General features: G+C 38.3%; 1 protein-coding gene across 6 annotated transcripts in view; it reads right to left on the bottom strand.

The window, feature by feature from the left end:
- The window catches only part of GNPTAB (N-acetylglucosamine-1-phosphate transferase subunits alpha and beta), a 48,156-nt gene that overhangs the window by 18,120 nt on the left and 9,236 nt on the right, over positions 1-20,800 (bottom strand). For all 6 annotated transcript variants that reach the window (XM_074581804.1, XM_074581795.1, XM_074581844.1 and 3 more), the window contains 10 exons: positions 19,581-19,700; positions 17,526-17,567; positions 16,578-16,783; positions 15,813-15,877; positions 15,416-15,550; positions 7,282-7,443; positions 5,318-5,497; positions 3,408-3,578; positions 1,638-1,761; positions 688-891 (listed from right to left, as the gene is read on the bottom strand). In XM_074581804.1, coding sequence (XP_074437905.1) covers positions 688-891; positions 1,638-1,761; positions 3,408-3,578; positions 5,318-5,497; positions 7,282-7,443; positions 15,416-15,550; positions 15,813-15,877; positions 16,578-16,783; positions 17,526-17,567; positions 19,581-19,700 — 1,409 coding nt within the window. The remainder of the gene's footprint in view (positions 1-687; positions 892-1,637; positions 1,762-3,407; positions 3,579-5,317; positions 5,498-7,281; positions 7,444-15,415; positions 15,551-15,812; positions 15,878-16,577; positions 16,784-17,525; positions 17,568-19,580; positions 19,701-20,800) is intronic.

Genomic DNA, 20,800 nt, shown 5'->3' with positions numbered 1-20,800 from the left:
GCAGAAGACAGATTATCTGTCAACTCTCACACGAGCAAAACCCCACTGCCAGCAACAGAATTGCCAGTAATGCATTTGTGTGAGCTGAGATGCAGGGGAACCTCTGCTCTTCCAAACAGGTCACATTCTTCCATTTCTGTTCCCCTGGCTATCCTAGACAGCACTCTCAATCACTTCATTCACTCCTGCTAGTCTTTCATATCAAAATAAACTTCAGACAACTTCACAGGTGACTGAAAGTAGCCTTTGACAAGAGCCCAGAGCCAGGCTTGAACTCATGTTGTCAGCATCAGAGAGGTTCTTTAAATTTCTTAACCATTATGGGTATCAAGTCAGCTGTCCTTATTTGCGTAAAGACTGTTTGCATAGCTGAAATGTAATTTCTCCATTTAAACTGTAAGCCTCTTGGCACAAGGAGTTTGACGTTTGCTGCCTCTGTAATGTATTGAGCACCCCACCCATGCTTGGTCAATAACAGTTTTGTTAAATAAAGCAGCATATAATATTGGTTCAGGTTTGAATTAATGAATACAAGAAGCATCTGACTTCTTTCTTCAGCTGCTAGCAGCTCTTTTCCACAACTGTATAGGGCATCTTAGCCTAATCTGAGAGTAACAACGAACCAAAAAAGTCGGGCAATTCAAAAGAATCCCTACAGAAAGTTTATCAGATACGTATTTTACGTACCCTGGCCACAGTCACCAGCATCAAATCCACAGGAGAGGACATTGCAGGCCTGATCACAGAATTTGTCTGCTAGCCATGAATTGGCACAGCCTTGGTTACAGTACGAAACACCACTTATTCCTGCCCCAAACTGCCATGGTGGTCCATTCCCAATGCCTCCAACTGCACCTCCACCAGCAACATAGCGACTACCCCCACTGTTACCTACAAGGAGAGAAAAGAAAAACAAAAAAAAACCCAGTCATTTGAAATCCTTATTTGTGAGGAAAGGCACATTTTAAGCCACAGTGTTAAAGCTAGACCGAAGAGTCAACCTTATTTATGACCAGTGAAATTAAAAAGGGGCAAATGCTAACTAGACTTCTATGAATTAGTGTAAGATCCATAGCGTGCCCAATTGCACTGCAGAAGCTTAGGAACCAACTTAAAGTTGCAACAAAAACTCCAACATATTTTGTCTTAACTTCAAAAAGGCAGGCAGAAAACTGGTTTACTTATTCTCATGCTTGCACTCTCGATTTTAGACAGCCCTAGAGTGGTATCGCTTCTTCAATCTAGAAGTACCACTTAATTTTCCTACCCTGTAGTCCTGAAAATTCGATCTAAGAACTAATGATGCAGCTTCACAGTCCTGTTATTAGTTGGATTCTGAGTCCAAATAATATATAATATTTCTATATATCATGCAATGATATATAGTAATAATTTGAATTTCAACCCCCTTCCTTTCAGCTAGTCAAATTTGGTACCCAAAGAAAGATTTTCCTATGTTCTACTATATGCTGTCACTTTCCATAGAAATTTGTAGTTTGCAGGAAATAAGGTTTTCATCTGTAAGCCAACTTTTCTTTTATTAGGCAAATTTTGTAGTTACAGCAGAATGACAAATTACAGTATTATAAGAAAAAACAAACAGTTCACTTCTTCCAAATGTAACATTGCTGTCTTACCGATGCAATCGCCTCCATCCCAATCACATGCTGAGTTATTACAGGCCTTGTCACAGTAACCATCTTTAATCCATGAGCCAGGACATCCCTCAGCACAGTTTGGCACAGGCCAAGTCAAGTAAACCTGGAACAACATTACAGTCTGAGACAAGGACTGGCAAATAGAATTCAGCTGAGGTTGTTTCTTGCAATACAGAGACTTAAAATAATGCCTCCCCATGGATAGTGCCTTAAGTATTCACAAAGCTTTACAAACAGCATTTAAACCCTACCACCAGTGAAGTTAATGTTACCCCTTTCAAACAGAAGGAAGAACTGAAGAATACCCAAGGCGATACAGCAAGGCACCAATGGCCAGAAATATAAAGCACGACTTCCCAAATCCACTTCTGCAAACCATATTCCAATGAAAATTAATATTTTATCTTTTATCAGATAAGAAGGAGGAGCTTAAACTCAGAAATAGCTGCAGGTCACTTGTTCTCCTGACTCAAAATGCTTCTTCATTACTAACCAGTCATGAGATAAGCAGCACATGTCGAACATAATCCCTGAAGCATCTGATCCACTATGACTTAAATAAATCTAAGAATTGCCAAGATAAAAAAAAGTGTGTGGGTGTGTGTATTTTCAACTGGGGAGGCATTAAAAACCACACACATTTTCCTTTATGCCTTACTGCTTCAAGATTTTAGCAGCACATTTCCTGCTGAAACACTTACTGATAAGGTTATCACAAATAACATTGCACTTAAACTGACTTTATTATCATAACTGAGAAGAATAACTGAAGAACAATAGAAATGCACTAACAATATGATTCTGCAATTATATGCCTACATCCTTAAAGATTTAGAACAACTAAAAGCCTCCTAACATCCTCAAGTACTGCAACAGTAATTTTAGGGTAGCTTAAACTGATTTTGTACACTCTTTCTGCGTGTGTACACAAGTGTGCACATCTGCCTGCATGAAGTGTTTAATTCAGTGGTCTCTAATGTCTTGTGTACTTACTGCTTTAATATAAATACTAAATATAAATCTTAATTTTTTCCTCCACTCTTGTAGATGAAGCTCATGGATGAAAACTCTGCTGGCAGCCAGAGTCTTTATGCACAACTATTGCTAATGTTTCCTCAGCCTGTTTTCCTTGCTTAACCCCAGTTGTTGATAAGAAGTCTCTTGAAAAATTAAATTATTTCATGTTCATGAACATCCAACAATATATCTTTTAGTAAATAATTAAATATATGATTATATATAGATTGGGCAAAGATATTATGGGTGTCCGGAACGGAGGTAATAATGGTAAAATTTAAATATTAGACCGGTTTCAATGTCATGTGGTCTCAGTGTTCCCATGGAAGAACTGATTCTGTTTTGTTTTGAACGTTTTCCACAAAACAGAAAGAATTTAAAAGGGAGGGAAGACCGACAGCAGCCAAACATCACATTAGTCTTACCAGTGCTTCAACAGAAAGTGGGAGAATTAGAGAGCGACACTGATAATAAACTACTGCATGAAGCCTGACAGAAGACCCATTACACTGCCAGAAACCTGTGAGTGCAACCCAAACATCAACACGGCACACGTGAAAAAAAAGACAGAGCCCTCCACACCCTGCACCTTTGCTAACAATTGTCTAGTTAAGAATATTGAACCTTTAGAGGTAAGAGGGGGAGTGAAAGCAAATCTTCTTATATTTGCTTTCCCTTTCTTAAATTTTTATTATATTAGCGTAGAAAAGTTTTACTTTCACAATGGCTTACCTTTTGACCTTTAGAGTGACTGTAAAAATCATCAGGCCAAACATCCTTCCCAAACATAACATCATCATTGAGATAGATAAACTTCTGAGAGAGGCCACTGATACGATGAATGTGACTTTCAATAGCTGGTGAACTGAAGGTAGGCAAGTGACTCACATTCTGAAATATTTCCTAAAACAAAAAGCCCCCAAAACAGGTTCAGAAATAAATAAAAAAAACCCCAAACCATAAAAGGTCAGGCACATCAGATATATTTGATACTTATCTACTATTAAAAAAAAAAAATAATGTCAGGAACAGGAAGAGGTATGAAAGACAAAAAAAGTGAAAATATTTTAGCCAAAAAAACCCCTCCACCTTTGCCATCTCATTTTCCCCACTCAAAACCATTTCAAGCCTGCTGCTTTTAACTAAGAAACTGTACCTGGTTCAATGAAAAGACATAAACTCCTCTTTCAATGGGTAATGGATCAGGCCCAGTGTACACATATTTACACTTCTCATGCAGTACAGGCTGCACAAAATTTCAAGCAAGTTGAACCTGTTCCAGCATTCAAAAAGTCAGGATTCTTCCATCCCTTTCAAGTAACTTCAGAAGCAGACAGCAACAGAAGTTGAATTGGTATCTTGTTACCACTTAGGTTGCTCAGGGCTCCTATGGCATGTCTAGATTCCAAAACTACTCCCGAATTTGTAATAAGAAGCTACTGGAGTATTTTTGTTTCACTTATTCAGGAAGCTTGAAGGATTCCCTTTCTCTTTTAAAATAAATTTTTTAGAATGCATAGCTCCTTCTTCTGGCTATCATCTTAGTTCCAGTAATTGTAATCCATCCTGTCTCAACACAAGCTTATTAGGTTATTACTGGTCTTGAGAGACTGTTTATGGATTCAGATCACATTTTATTCTCCCCAGGTTTTTTTATAAATAGACTTTATAAAGAAATTAGACATGGGCAGACGTTACCTGAAGCCTCAGTATTTGGAGAGGGGGACTAAATGAAGGGTTGATATACATTCAGTTATCTGAATAACTGGTCGATGAAAAGCTGGACATGAGCCAACAATGTGCACTTGCAGCCCAGAAGGCCACTTGCATCGTGGGTTGCATCAAAAGAACCGTGGCCAGCAGATCGAGAGAGGTGATTCTACCCCTCTACTCCACTCTCGTGAGACCCCACCTGGAGTACTGTGTCCAGCTCTGGAGCCTTCAGCACAAGAAGGACATGGACCCATTGGAGCGGGTCCAGAGGGGGGCCACAAAGATGATCAGAGGGCTGGAGCACCTCTCCTATGAAGACAGGTTGAGATAGCTGGGGTTGTTCAGCCTAGAGAAGAGAAGGCTCTGGGGAGACCTTATAGCGGCCTTCCAGTAGCTGAAGGGGGCCTACAGGAAAGCTGGGGAGGGGCTGTTTGCAAGGGCATGTAGCGATAGGACAAGGGGCAATGGCTTTAAACTAGAGCAGAGTAGGTTTAGATTAGACATGAGGAAGAAGTTCTTTACAATGAGGGTGGCGAGACACCGGAACAGGTTGCCCAGAGAGGTGGTGGAGGCCCCATCCCTGGAGACATTCAAGGCCAGGCTTGATAAGGCTCTGAGCAACCTGATCTAGTTAAAGATGTCCCTGCTTACTGCAGGGGGGTTGGACTAGATGACCTTTAAAGGTCCCTTCCAACCCAACACATTCCATGATCTGCTTAGGCAAAACACAAAGACATACTGGGGTTTAATAAAACCATGGATGAGATGGGGAAGAGTTGGTCACTTCTACCTTCCAAATAAATGCAGCCTTTAGCTGAAAGGGGATAGCTATATTTCAAAACAAAGACAGAATCTTTACTAGTAGCACTTTCATGCTGGTATTTTTGTTTGTTTCAGGGTTTTGGTGGTGGTTTTTGTTTGGCTTTTACCTGATGTGTCACTATGGTAATCCGAGGATTATCCAGGTTAAGCCAGGAAGGAATCTGCCCATTAGTGACGATGAAAATATGTCGTATCCAAGGGGCATGCCTCTCTATTGATCGTAATGAGTATCTCAGTTCTTCATTATCTTCAAAACGGCTGGCAGAAATATCTTCATCCTGCTTAGACTATAAAAAGAAAAAAGTCCTTTCTTAGATTTTAAATAGAACATTAATGTTCTGATCCAGCTAGGTAACAACAGTGTGCTTTAGCATATGGATGTGTAAGCATTTGAGAACTTAGACATTCAAAAATAAAAAGTATATTGATCAAGCACCATTATTCTTCTAAAGGATCATACTCTTCTGAACTATCAAGGTGAACAATACAATCTTCTGACATCAATGGCTGACCACCTGGTATCATTAGGATGTCGGCTGACGACATTTCAAGATGACAGTGCCTTGTGTGATCCCGGCTCTTGAAGAAACAACCCCAGAAAAAATACACCCTCCTGTTTTCCTGGATTATTAGTCTCAATTATTTCCTGATCTTGATCAAAAGCCAAGTTGCATTTCAAATCTGTAACATCACCTTTCAGATATCCAGTTTTAAGAGGCTGGGGCCTTCCAAGTACATTGCATCATAAGCCGTATATAAATGTCACCTAATATAGATACACTGGAAGCATCATGATGTGGCAGCTCTTCAATTATCCCCTGCTCTTATATTTTGAAGAACTTAGGCAGGAGAAAATTAACAAAGCTGAACCTAATATTCACTATTAGATAGCTAAATGTTTCCATGTTTTTGTTAAAATGACAACATTTTAATTAGAAGCTCTTCAGGTAAGTAACAAAATTAGGTTACGTGACACTGTAACATATGTTTCTTCTCCCATTTATTAGAACTTAATGACCTCTTCTAAAAACAACAATTAAAGGTGCCCTAAAAGGAACATTTCTAAGAGAAGTATGACTGACTGAAACAGGAAACTCCAGAAAAATTTGAACATTTAACATTTTCACTACAGATTCTACACACTAGAAATAAGTTTCCTTCTTTTCTAATAAGTACAGTAACGCAGCTTACACATTCTCAAAAATGTAACAACTGAAAACATTTCAGCAACACCAGCATCCATCGGCTAAGTACCCATTTACAAAATAATATGTAATTTCAACATGCTGAAGTATAAAGTTTGAGTTCAGGGTTTTTATTAACAAGGAAAAGTTCCCCAAAAGCCAGGAACAGACTGCAATCCAGGAACAGGATACCGACCACAAGCTTTACTGGAAAGGGCACATGTACTTTACCCATGCCACTTGATATTTACTGTAAAATTAAATTCTAACAGGAGAAAAAAAAAAACCCAAGATTTTAGAAGATCTTCTCTTGAAACAGACATCTTGTTATTTTATTACCTTTTACTAAACCAAACATCCTTGCTTCTATCAAAAGCATTCAAAGTAAACCTCCTTTCTTTACAAATATCTGTATTTCAGATCTTCAGAATTTTTTGGAAGAGAAGTAATTAGCATTTTCTCAGCACATATGATGCCGCAAAGCGAAAAAACATCTAAGAAACATCGGAAAGAAGATAATCGTGTTTGTTAATAAAGCCCTCTGTCTTCCCACACACAAGAAGCCTGCTTATCTGCCAGTCAGTATCAGTTAAGCCTTTCAGGACGTGACTGCACACAACTTTATCAGAACATGTGCAGAGGGTTAAATTTTTCACTTAGCAGGGAACAGGAAAATTTCAATTAAATGTCACTCCAATCCTTGTCCTCCTTAATTTCAGAATTTGACAGTGCTCTTGAGATGTTTTCTTACAACATAGTAAATACTGGATTCTTAACACCTCCAAGCTGCTGGAAGAAATCCCGTGTTCCTTGTCATTGACTAGTTAGCCTCTGCTTGCAGTTTTTAAATACTACAACCTTTACATGCTGGAACAGAATTTACCTACCTGACTGACAGAGCTGAGGTCCCATAGTAAATACGCAGGATTAAGCGTCAATTCTTTTCCATCTATAGTCATGTTCTTCTTTGCTTGCTTGCTCAGTTCTTGGAAACCCTTAGGGTTATTCAGTTGCAAGAGAGCCACGCTGGCTTCTGAATAGAGCTGCAACTGTACAAGCAGAGAAAATAATTTCTGGCATGCACCCACAGCAGCTGTCTTCCTTTGCCAATTCCACCTTTTTGTTGTATTTTTCTTACTAGAGTTGCTAGCAAGAACGACTAGTAAACACCGTTTTTAAAGAACTACAGTTTTGTAAGAACACAAAAAGGGATAGTAAAATGGGAAATGAAAAGCATTTAAAGATACAGAACATTTCTAGATGCTTAATTTTCACTTTCCAAAGAAAATTTCTCCTTACACAATGATCCAGCAACAGTGAGGCTGTCCGTGTTATAAATATTTCTGGAGTAAGTCCCCATCCATTCCCTCGCCCCCCAGTAACAAAATTCGTATTTTATTACAACTTCATTATATGACTCAAACAATCATACTTTTTTTTCCATCTTAATCAAGCAATGCTTTTCTAAGAAAATTAAGGCCACCAATTCATCATTGCTGTCAGAAGCGTGAAATTTTCAGAATGGTTTACAGATCAACCTACAGCTCAGAAATCTGAGATACAAAGGGCTCCAGAACTAATCCATGTGGGTCTCCAAGTCCTTAATGATGGTTGCCAATATGCTGTTAAGGTCATTTCTTAGTTGGGGACTGTTTGATCTGTTTGCTGTTTTTATCTCTTACCACTAGTAAGTCTGTATATCAGATTTCATAATGCACAGGATAAGATGAGGCTTGCACTACATGCCCTCTCTAACAGCTAGTATAGTTTACAAATTGTAGGGCATCAAAACATTTCCCTAGAAATATAGCATAACCCAATAAAATGGGTTATGTAAAATGTGTTTACATATGAAGTAGCGTGAGCAAACACAAACAAGCTAGAAGCAGAACCGCACTTGGATTCTCCAAGTGCATACATTCAACAGTCAGACTGAGAATACATGCAGTTAATCATTAACAATATTTACTACATGCTATGCTTAATTTTTGTTCCTTCACACAACATAAGACAAATAAGCACGTCTATCAGATTTTCAGTTGCATAAGATCTGTAAAAGCAATTTGTAAGTTAACAAAATTTGAATACTGTCATGTTCAAAAACAGCAAAACCACCACAGTTTATTTCATAAAACCCTTAAGTGATTTTTTTTCTTTATTTTTGTTATATCTGACCCTTTCTGCTCATTTTAAAACAACACTTGTCCCAGAGTTAGCACCCCTTCCATTAGCAAGACCAGCTGTCCCACTTGTGACATTTTAAAGCTGTTGATGCTTTGACTCATATGCTATTTGAGATCTTTCAATCTGACTTATGAGGCCTGCCACTAGAAAAATCTGATAAATCTCAGACCTTCCAGGGAATCATCTGAACCTATGGGTGGAAAGGATGGCTTCAGTAGCTAAATGGCTGAGGTATAGTTACGGACTGCAGCTAGCAACCTCCCAAAATATCGATATCAAAATGCTACAGATTGCAAAGCTGCCATCAGTGGGTATGTGCTTTATTTAGGAATACAACAGTGTCACACAGTCCCTCAGAATCTGTCATTTAAAACATACAAATAACAAACCAAAAATATTACCATTCTAGAGCTTTGAAAGCATTTAAGAACATTTAGTTTCTCTTTGTTTCCAAAGTCAACAAAATGGGTACCCGTACTACAGATTCCTGACTAGATTTATTACAAACACTTGCCCTTTCCCCCTACTAACACAGCATATATGCTCTTGGTTTTTAAATATGTAACAGTCCAAGCACAAACAAGTAGTGGAAAAACATGCTCCACTGCTCAGCATCAGCATTAAGATAACCCCTACGTTGCACAGATTATTTTTATTACATCAGTGGTTTTTTCCACCAATACCTTCTTTAAGAAACAAGTCTTTTCATAAGCAGAGGTATCAATAAAGTTAGATTTCAATGAAGGTATCTGGTGACATAACTATCTAGATTCTAATAAATTGCAAGCTCTGCTCAGACCATTTTGTTGCTGGTGTATTCAAAATGGAATTCTCCCCTGGCAGATTTTTTGTTGTCTCACAGATATTATCCTCCTTTCAGTGGGAACGCATGCGATTGCCCATTCCCTTGAAATATTATCTTCTAGAGATCATCTCTATCCTGACAAAACAGGCCAGCAGATCCAAAGGTATTGTGAAAACAGAGCAGAAAAACAAACAGGCAGATGGACAGAGTCAATGTGAGTCCACATTCTCAAGGTAAGAACAGTTTTTTTCTGAGATGGAACTTGGACTCTTGACCAGTCTTTAACTTATTACGCTTTATCTTCCTCATGGCGAAAGCTGATCGTTAAGGAAACTAGATGCTCCGTTTTTCACACTCCAGTATGAGTATTGGGAAAACTCCTATGCCCACATAACAAGGGAAGGGGGAGGTATGCGTTTTGTTAAAGAGTTACAAAAAAGCTTTACAAGTATGAAATGCTGTTGCCTTTACAAATTTACGAAGTTCCCTTTGCAAGGTAACTAGTAGGAGGGTCATCTCTGAGCCAAAAGCAATGCAATGCCTTAGGACTGGGGTTCATTTTTTGGGTTTTGGGTTGGTTTTTTTTTTCCCCAACAAAGCTTACTCATAACATCTCTGCGAACATACAACACCAACCCCTGAAGCCATCTGTCTGCTCCATCAACTCTGACAAGAGCAGCAGTAAGAAGCCTGGACCCCCCACTCTCAAGGCGGTGAGGACAGCAAACACCCAACATAACCATGCCTGCAGGTTCCTATGTGGATTTTCTTCCATTATTAAGACAAGGCCATTAAAAGACACATTACAACCCTTAGTTTCCAACATAACTTGTCCATATATGTGTATGCACACAGATTAAAGAGGAAACATATTTTGCAAAGGAAGTAGATCTACAAGCTCCCAGTTTTCCCTCAAGAAATCAGTATATGAAGCCTTGAAGGAAAGTCATCTTCCTCCAAAAATTTTCACTACTGGATACTATTTCAGTGAAAAAGCACTAGCATGATAGCCTCAAAAAAAAAAAATCAAACAAATCAAATTCCGTTGCCCTTTCAATCCTTCCCCTGTCAGTTTTTGTATCACGGCCTAGTGCTTAAGTCACTAGCATCTCTTTTAGACTGGACAACGATTGTTTTCTTTAGAAATGTAGGTAAGGGGGGGAAGGAAAAGTGGAAAAACAATATTTCAGTTGTTGTTCTTCACGTATAGGTACAATGTAACATCTTTACAGCCTTTAAAGAAATATGGCTTACCAGCAGACAGCTGCACAACCAGAGTAACACCTCCATCTAGTGGCTTACTAATGCACCATTAAGAAAGCATGGAAAATAAAAAGCAGCCAAATATAACTTTCAACCACATCTGTCATAACACACACAACTTAGAACAACAAACGTGACCAGCAGACACACTGCTGCTTACCTTTCATCTGGAAATGAACTTCCATATCATTACATTACGGTGCAGGCCGTAAGTACAAAATTTCAGTAGGCTGTAACATACATAATTCACCTTGGAAATTGATTCACTATATATTCAATCTTCACAATTTTTGCTCCTCTTTGAATTTAGAAGTGATTTCAATCAAACTAAAGCAATCCAATTAAAGCAGCATTACCAACGTTCAACACAAACGCACCAACAGCCACACTCCTCCCTTTCTCACCTTTCTTCCTTTATAATAGCAGCATTGTTGGAATTTTTTATTATTATTTCTTTACTTCCAGCATTGCACTAAGAAAAGCCACTTAGAGCATGCAGAAACCCATTAAGCACCAGGAGGTGACTATAAGACACAAGTCTAGCCTAAACTCAGGGGTAACTTTCTTCCTCTCTACCAGGCATCTGACACCACTTCACAGACCTTAGATTCCAGAAGGGGTAACTGCAGAAGAATTTCTGCAAATTTCAGTGGAGACAGTAAACAACCAACCTTTCTTCTGCTTAACTGTAGCATTAACCTAGCATCTCTCTGTAAAGGAGAAAACCACACTTGGTTATGTTTACCATAACTGCCTACCTCCAACATCCACTGAATGAAGAACCGATTCTGAGCTAGGATCTTAGTAAATGCTTTCGTAGAAACAACCTCATCCACACTTGATATGTAAATAAATAACAATTAGCTGTCAAATAAAACATTAACTTTTATACATATATTCCACTGTAGGTATAACATACATAAATTGCTATCAAGAGCAGAGAACCGGTTGGGGAAGAATCTGCTGCTATGACCACACAGGGTACAATAATCCCAATTTAATTGTTCTAAAGCATACATCACCAGGAAAAGAAACACAGGCAGCAATATGACTGGATGAAGAAACTGCAGAATGCTGTGGATACCTGGGAAAAATTGTGTTTATACAAAGATATGCCTAACCAAATTGCAGAAGGGGAGCTCTTAGGAACAGAGAATGATCACAATGGTAATGTTTACATAATGATAAGAACACACTAAGGAAAAGAGAACCAGCACAAACAGAAAGATTTGTGATTAACTGGATGACACATGACTGACGACAAGGAGAAAAGGACAACCAAGACAGGGTAAGGAAAAATCATGTGGAAAGATAACAAGCACAGGATGTCATTTCCATAAAAACAGACAAGGAGATGGGAGACATATCTAAGACACCCCACAGATGCAGCCTTTGTGTTCGTCTGAACAGCAATGCAAAAACACAGAGAAACTACAGCATTTTTATGACATGCTAAAGAGCTAAGAGAGCGATTAGGTCGGATATAGACAACAGGTTATCCAGCTGCTTGGACATGAGAAGCAGAACTGAAACACAGAAAGAATCCCTCTGTCATGTTTTCTGTAGGACTAATACTGCTAGGAGATCCTACAGGAATGGAAAAAAAGATGATGAAAGCGATCATCTGATGAAATGAGGAAAAAAAAATAAGTGACTACAATCAAAAAATTAAGGTGCAGGCAGAATCGCCCCACAAGCCTTAAAACCACAAGATAATAAAAAGCCAGCAGATGGCTTGAAAGTAATTAGGAGAAATCTCGGTATTTCATTCTTCCAAGGTGTCCATGAAAGATGGAAGGTCTCTATTGTAGCACAAGAGACACGGCCTAGTCTAAGAATAAGGTCTGTGCTTGTCAGATTTACAGCAGAAATCCAAGAGAGAATTATGAACTTCTCAGTGCTGGAAGCAGAACTCCACACAGGAGTATTACTGAGAAAAAGCATCTACACTGGCTTGAACAGTAGTTAGATAATGCAATTAGAGACATACCAACAACAAATGAAGTTAGAAAGTGCCTGGGGAGAGCTGGGGAACAAGAAAAAAAAAAAAAAAAGCAGAACACCCCCCTCCCCAACAACAACAACTGGTATTTTTATACTAATAGAAGTCTGTTTTAGCAGCAAAAATATTAGTACAAGCCATGACAACAGACATCAGAGGGAAGAATAGAAGGTGGTAGAACATCAAGGACAGAAAGACACTGAAGGGTCCAAGAAAGACACATAAAATTTACTCTGACAAAAAAACATCCAAGTGTTAACGATAAAAGGCACCAAAACTCAAAAAAACCCCACCCAACAAACAGTAGGGTACTACGGATAAAAGAACTGATTTAAGTCAAAATCGTTCTGGAAAAAGAGCATAAAGCTACATCTGCTGAGGGACAGAGAATGAGCTTCCAAATATTTTTTTGAGGGAGGAACTTTCCTCAGCACATTACTACAAGAGCTTATATCTATGATTTTCAACCAGAGAACAAACATTCCCTAGGATGCTGGTCCAGTATATTCCCAGAGGTGGAAGCTGACAGATTTCTTTTCCACCAAATAATCTCTGAACTGATAAAGGCAATATTATTTCAGATACCAGTTTGGTAATTAATGAGAACATTACAGAAGAGCTGCTCCTAGGAAATAACGCTAGGTCAGGAAAATATAAGCTAATTGATTTTAAATTGAAACAGAAAAAGAAAATAATTAAGGAATATCTTGTGACTAAATTTCTTGAATGCTAAAGGGCAAGTTTAACAAATGAGAAGAGCTGGTAATTGAAGTCAAAAGTATCCTGAGTTTTTCAGCTCCATTAAGTCAAATGTGTTAAAACTACTGGGAAGCTGTAACTTAAGCTGTGGTGAGGAACTAGAAGGGGCTCCAAACCCAAATGGTTGAACCTGCACTCAAAGATGATGCTTCAGAGGGCTCAAAGTCAGGAAGCATTCAACCAGCAACGCTCCTCATGCGAACCTGAAATCAAGAACCTAGCACCTCAGACAGCAAAACTGAAGTACCATCTCCTGTTGGATAACCACCTTATTTCTCTACAGTAAACACCATTTCTTTAGAGCGATTAAAAAACACAGTATATAAAACAAGCAGAGGCTGACAGACTGACTATATGAATATGCAATTTAACCAATGTGCCACTAAGAAAGAGAAGGAAGGATGCCTTGGCCACACCAAAGCACATCTGCCATGGCTCACCCAAACTAGGTACAGATTCACAAGAGCAAGAGACAATTTCTATGAACAAGCACCAATACACAGCAGTGGAAGGATGCAAGGCAGGTTACGTAGAAACGGTGGCAGCACTGTTTGCAGTGAGCATAATCTAGCACACAGCCAGGCTCTGATGTTCTGCCAGCGTTGGGTTAGCTACGTACTACGTATTTTTCACCATGTAAAAAGTTCTGGTGATGCTTCATTTAAAATGCTGGACAAAATTCCAGTCAGTCGTGTTGAAGGCAGACAAATACACAATGGAAGTGGCAAAGAAAGGCTGTCAGAAGGATGGGAGCAATGAAGAGCCAATGCTGTGGGATGAGCACTGTCTAATTAACTTAGTAAAACAAAGGCTAGGAAAAGTCATAGCCACTTGCTACAAATACACTAGAGATGTAAACAAAGGGAAAAGAAAAGTGCTATTTAGGCTTAGATAAATGTTTAAGAAGTCTCTCTATTAAGCTGTTTAAGAGCATGTAGGAACAGAGGTACAAATGCATTTACTTCAGAAGGTTTCTACCATTAGTGAGACTGTAAGACAGCCTAATACAAGCCAAGACAAGAAAGAAGAAATTCAGCTTGCATTAAGTTGGAGTGTGACCAGCCTATGAAAGGGGTTACACAATATTGTTTCTGCCATAGCAGAATACATGACTTGTTAACCCAGCCTGCCAAAAAAAAAAAAACAAATAAAAAAACGACAAGGAGAGGTAGTCATGCTCATTTGAGCACTAAGAACAAGCCATAAAGTGAATCAGCATGTCCTACAGGTGGGCATCAGACTAACAAAGACAAGAGTACCTATGGACTGACATCCTTTTATCCCTGCTAACTCCTTCTCCTCCACAAACTCCCTGGCCTCAGCCCCTTTCACACCACCCATCACATATCCCTCCAATACGTAAGCCAACAATTTGCACAGACTTTAAACTTTCACCTATCTGTTAAACCTGTCTGTAACCAGAAAAGGTGTCCAAATGGCAGGGGAGAATAGAAGGCATGAAATGTTAATGGACGGCACAGTCACACAAGTTGTCATCTACTGTTGCCTTACAGGTGGCTAAGTTGAAGTACAACTTTCTCAAGACCATACAGAGTACTTGGCAGAGAGAAATATGGCATTCAGCTGTGAAACAATACAGTGTTGTTACTATTAAGATAACTCTTCTAAAAGCAACAAGGAAAGAAAAAAAGCTAAGAAGCTACAGAAACAAAATTCTCACGTCACATTAAACAAGCCAGTATACTTCAGCAAGACAACAGCCTATGGCAAATGGCTAAGAGAAACTGATAAGGCTGGTACTTTTTAATCAGTTGCAGGCTAGCAAATCTAAAGCCTAATAACTTGCAGTTCCAGAACAGACAATTGGTATTTTGAAGGCAAGTGTTTGAGTCACTATTTACTACTCTTCACAACTCAAGAAAACAGTCACACAGAAAAACACATTACTATCAGAAACATCTTAAGTATCCTAGGTGGGTGAGATCCCGTATGTGAACCATTGCAAAAAACCAATACAACTAAGTTTCTTTTTCTTCCAGACCCTTACCAGTTTTACTTTAGAGGCCAGGCTTTCCGGTAGTTTTGTTCGTAGCTGATTTGTTTCTTTGAATGTAGCTGGAAATCCACTAAGGAATGCCAAGTCTTGCATTAATACTAGACCTGGAACTTCTTTGTCTGTAGTCTAAAAACAAGAAAAGAGGGTATAAAGACTTTTTTAAACTTCCAGTAATTCACATTTATCCGTCAATTATTTATCAGGTTACAGATTTAATATGTATATTTTGTCACTTGACCCAAACTTCAAAATTGAAATAAGGGTTATTTTAGAAGCTTTCACTTCTTACTACATGTGACTTATGGAAAGAGAATAGCACAGAAACACTTTCTAAAAATGTACAAAGAGTTTCACATACACAAAAGCTAATCAATTTAAAAGTACATACCAAGTAACCCCTCCATACTATCTGTTTGCTGTTGTCTTTTAACATTCCAGAATGGGCAGCTTCAACTAGAATACATAAAATGCATTACAAATCAAAAACTGGAAGTCACTTCGTTTGTACATTCTAGTAAGATATACCTTTGCAAATTAAAAAAAATTTGGATGTTTACAGTGTGAACAGTTGTCTTTATAACTGGTAAATAATTCTTGGTGGCAAAATAGACACCAGTGATTGGGCTAGTTGCTGGCAGTGGTCAGGCACCATATATTAAACAAAATTAAAAGCCCATACTTGCTTTAAGATCCTACTTATACATGCTGAACACATGCATAATTTTGTTTTAAGGTATGCAATCCTTTGAGAAAGGGCAGAGGGCAGAACTTATTGCACAAGATTCAAACTAGACTTCACAGCAATTAAAAGAGGATTTCTAAAACTAATCTTCCTCAATCTAAACCTCAGCCTTCTGAGATTATCAGTGCAACACAGATATTCAGATATCAAACCTGTTTTGCAATAGTCTTTTAAAGCAGGGAAATCTAATCATCTGTAATCAGTTGTCTGGGAGGACAGCAAACAGCATCATTAATGTCATCATTTAGAGGAACAGAGTGATGGCAAGAGACACTGAATGACTTGCTAAAGTTGAACAGAAAGTTAGTGGCAGAGTCAGTATTGGAGGGGAAAAAAATAACCTAATTCACAGCAGCTTACTAAAAAGCTTCCTCTAGAAGACTGGCTGGAATCTGACAAATAGGGTCTTACCATCCTTAGGGCTATCAAAAACAATTACTGTCACGTTGGTAGAAGGATTTTTTGGTTTTGCTACAAAGAACATATTGTTAGCAGCTTGTAAAGCAGGATGAATGGATGACAGGTCTTTCAGTGTGACGTTGGCAGGCAGCGCAGGATCCAGGACAAGCATTGGCACTTTGATGCAGTGTGTCAGCAAACACTCCAGTTGCTTCTCACTACAGCAAAATACCAGAGGTATATTTAACACTAGTAGAAAATTTAAGACAAAAATCAACGTTAGATGCAATGAGAGATGTTTTTGTAAAATCTCATAAATTATTTCTAATATCTCCTGGGGCAGGGGGAAATTACTAAGAGCATGCTTATTTTGCTGCAGAAGGCAATATCTGACTGTTACAGTTCATTCCCATAACTGTTTTTTCAAGTGTTTCCAAGATTTCAAAGTTTGCCCACAGAAGAGACCTTATAAAGATCTCTAAATAGCAGAGCAACCAAGCCCAATGAAGAATGGGACAGACCAGGCCCTGCTGCTTCTTGGCAGCTGAGGCACAAGAGGCTCAGACCTTCCACCGACAACTACTTGCAGTGCCATGTATACAGATGGCAGGTGAAAGCAACATTGAAAAAATTTACACTTTTGAATTATAAAACTCCAGGTACATATGCATTAAAAATCCACACTCAGAATAGGAACAATGCCTAACTAGTGAGAAGGACATGCTTTCTGAACTTCAGAAATCGTCACGTTTTATAAAGCTCATTCATATATGTCACAATAACATCAATTTTATTCAACATATATATTATTATACTGTCAACTTTTCTTGAAGTGACATAGAAGGAAAGTATGCACAGGCTATAGAAACCAAACAGCCTCCCGAATGAGCATCTGCTTTCAGCTAACAATGAGTAGGGTATCATTTATTCCTATTTATGCCCAAAACCACAAAAACTTACCTCTTCTTTGTTGGTTCTGTTGCGTTCTTTCCGAGGATTTCCCTATTACAAAATTAAAACAACTACATTAAATAACACTGAGTTGACAGTAAGGAGCTTAGTGTACTTTCAGATTGTTAATTGAGTCAGGGACACATTGTGGAAGCACCGATAACGCAGTTATAAAACTGCCAAGGCCTTGCCATTGGCTTTGCCAAAGCAAGCACAGGCTGACACACGTGCCCCTCTCTGCTCATCCTCCTGCAGTGTAGCTCAAAAATTCCTGGTTGTGCTAACAGCTGTGGCAGCAGAACTCTTTTTGCTAACAGGATTTTCAGGGGTTATTATCAGATTACTTAATGAAACTGCTGTTGATATGAAAAACACTGGTAAGAAACCAGGATGAAGTGACCGGCAACTAGGTTGACTTGATTGTTTTGCCTAATATACATATTCTGATAAGGTCTATCATGCATTTGCCACATGCACATAAAAGCTAATGAGGATTAATGTAAAGGAAGTGCAAAGCTGGTGCTAAATAATAATCATAAGAATACCAGAAGGACACCCTTCTACACACACCAAGAGAAAAAGAACCACCATCCATCAGGCTACTCTCCCCACCGAAGAATAAAGCACCTGGACCACAACTAGCTCAATTTAGGCATTTCAACAAGAAAGTTACAACATACTAAGTTTTGCTATGCAATACAAAATATACACTCATTAGCAAAAATTTATAACATCCTTTCCTTTGTCTTCTGCAGTTATCTTGATCCCATGAAATAGCTCTTCTTATAACAGTGTTAACTGATTTCAAAGTACATGAAAAAAGTTATCTACAAGGGAGAGAACCAGGTGTCCCTCTAGATAATGAATGTGGCATGGACATAAGTCTAACTTATAAGCTTGATATCAACTTTCCAAATCAGTGTTATGGAAAAAAACAATATGCTGTGATTCCCATCTTACAAAGTGAAAAACAGAGGAGTGGTAACAAAGCTAAAACCATTAACATTTGCTATATGAACTGCCAGGAAAAGATTAGTATAAATTTGAAAGCTTTTCAGAGCAGAGACCATGTTTATGTTTAAGACATTTAAACTTAATGGATTTAAAGTCGTACTAATACTTTCATTTTTTAGGCAACAAAACAGAAATTCAGAATTTCACTTGTGATCACATTGTCGGTGGTACCTAAATTGCAAGTCATAACATGCCAAAAAATCAGATCAATTCTCTCACTTGTGGATTTCAGATTATTGTGAGTTAAACTATTACAACCCTTAAAATACAGATGTATTCTTCCATTTAGCATATTTGCTAGCCAAAACAGATCACGTGACCACAGAGCTGCTTAATAAGAACTAAATCAATGGTTACAAGATATGGTTACAATCCAAGATGTCTGCAGCTGCCTGTGTTTGAAGCCTTAGATCAGTAATTCTGCAGAACTGTACAGCACAATCTAAATCATCAAATGCAGCAATACATGTCTTTCCCTCCTTACTTAGGAGGCTGACTCATACCTTTATAATATATGAACAAATTATTTTCCTCTTTTTCACTTTCGGTGTTAGGAAGACTACAAAACTTAAAAAAGGAGCCTTTTTTAAGAGCCTTCTTAAGAAACACATGCTTAAGATTTTATTAAGCCCATTATAAAAAGAAATACTGTAGGGGGAGGTGAGGAGGAAGAAGAGGATGAAGAGAGGTTAAGAGGTTATAAATTTGAGATATAGTTTTATTAGTATTATTTACAAACTGAGTTATAGACATAAATACAAATGATATACACAAAGCAGAGTTTTCTGAATGGCATTTAACAAATTCAAAACAAAACAGCCTTAATTACTTTAAATTAGTATGCTTTGTATCTTAAACAGTTTTCTGATTAGACAGTACTTCATAGCTAAATGTAGAACTGAAACAAGGTTTTGAGAGTAATCAAACGAAGAAGTGAGAAAACACGTTTTGAATTTTCATGTTGAGTAACGTGGGAAAAAAACAAAGAGGGCTAGTACTGCATTAGATTGCTGCTGTCAGTAAAAGGGAAAAAATACATAAGATTATTACCTCATTATTTTCTGTTCTTCCTCCATCTGTTCTCTGACCTGTTGCAATTCTTTGATCAGTTCAACATCTGTGCCGTTCACCCAGGTGTATACCACATCAATTGGCATGGGTAAACAAAGCCTACATAATTCAAATGAAAGCTACATGAGCTGTTTAATATTACATTGCAAGTGTTTGTGGCATCCTACGATAGCAATTTCTGTCTAACAACAGAAATACTTGGTGTCTGAGCTGCAAACAAGACAAAGCAAGAAGCTTCTCTTTAGCTGTATGTATCATCTCTTAATTATACACAAGCCTTTGACAAAAAAGCAGACCTAAAACCAAAAAGGACATAAAGTGGCTATAACAGTTCAGTAACTAAATGAAATCTGAACTTTATGCTCTAAATTTCACTGACACTAACCTATAACCCAACTCCTTCGAACCCATAAAATATTTCTCAAATCAGTACTAGCACCCAGGCACACCCTTAATTCACCAACTACATTATGCAGGACAGCATGAAGTATAAAGATTTAAATCATACTTGCTGTTATTTAGTTGCACAGAGCCAATAATATGTCAGCAGGATCAGGTTCTATCTTAGGAATGGCTCTTAGATATTAGTAACACAGCATTTCATAAACCAACAACCTAAGTAGGGTACCTGAATTTAGACTCTAGACATAGCAGTCAAATTCATTCTTGACACAGTTTAATACCCTGGAGCTCTTTCTGGACAGTTACTGGTTTCCTAGCATACCTAAGGCAGAAGAAAATAAAGGGGTTGGGGTACCTTTTTTTCTATTCATTTATGATAATCTCCTCTCTGATGCCCACAGCTTTGTTTCAACGGGTACTCCAGGCTGCTGCTGCAGGTGAACCTCAGTCCCAGAGAGCAGGAGGATACCCCAACTATTATTTTCAAAAGTTCCAGTGTCAAGCTATTCAATACCTTCCTAAACTGTAGACGGCCTAGAAAACATTGAGCACTTCCCTAATGCTAAGATCCATGGGGTCACACAATGAGGTTTCCAAGGAAAGGAGTTCCCTCCCCACTCACTGACTGCATCCTTCAAAAAAACATTCAAAAAGAGACAGACCATATACATACCTCCTCCACCTTCTCTTGCACAGTATTACATGCAGACAACTTCTACACAGCTTCACCTTCTACTGGCTGAGATTCAATAACCGAAGCACAAAATTTAGTAAAAGGGCAGCCAGGAGCCAGTCAC

Source organism: Larus michahellis, chromosome 1 (assembly GCF_964199755.1).
Source record: "Larus michahellis chromosome 1, bLarMic1.1, whole genome shotgun sequence".
Lineage (NCBI taxonomy): Eukaryota > Metazoa > Chordata > Aves > Charadriiformes > Laridae > Larus > Larus michahellis.
This window is presented reverse-complemented; position numbering and strand designations above follow the sequence as displayed.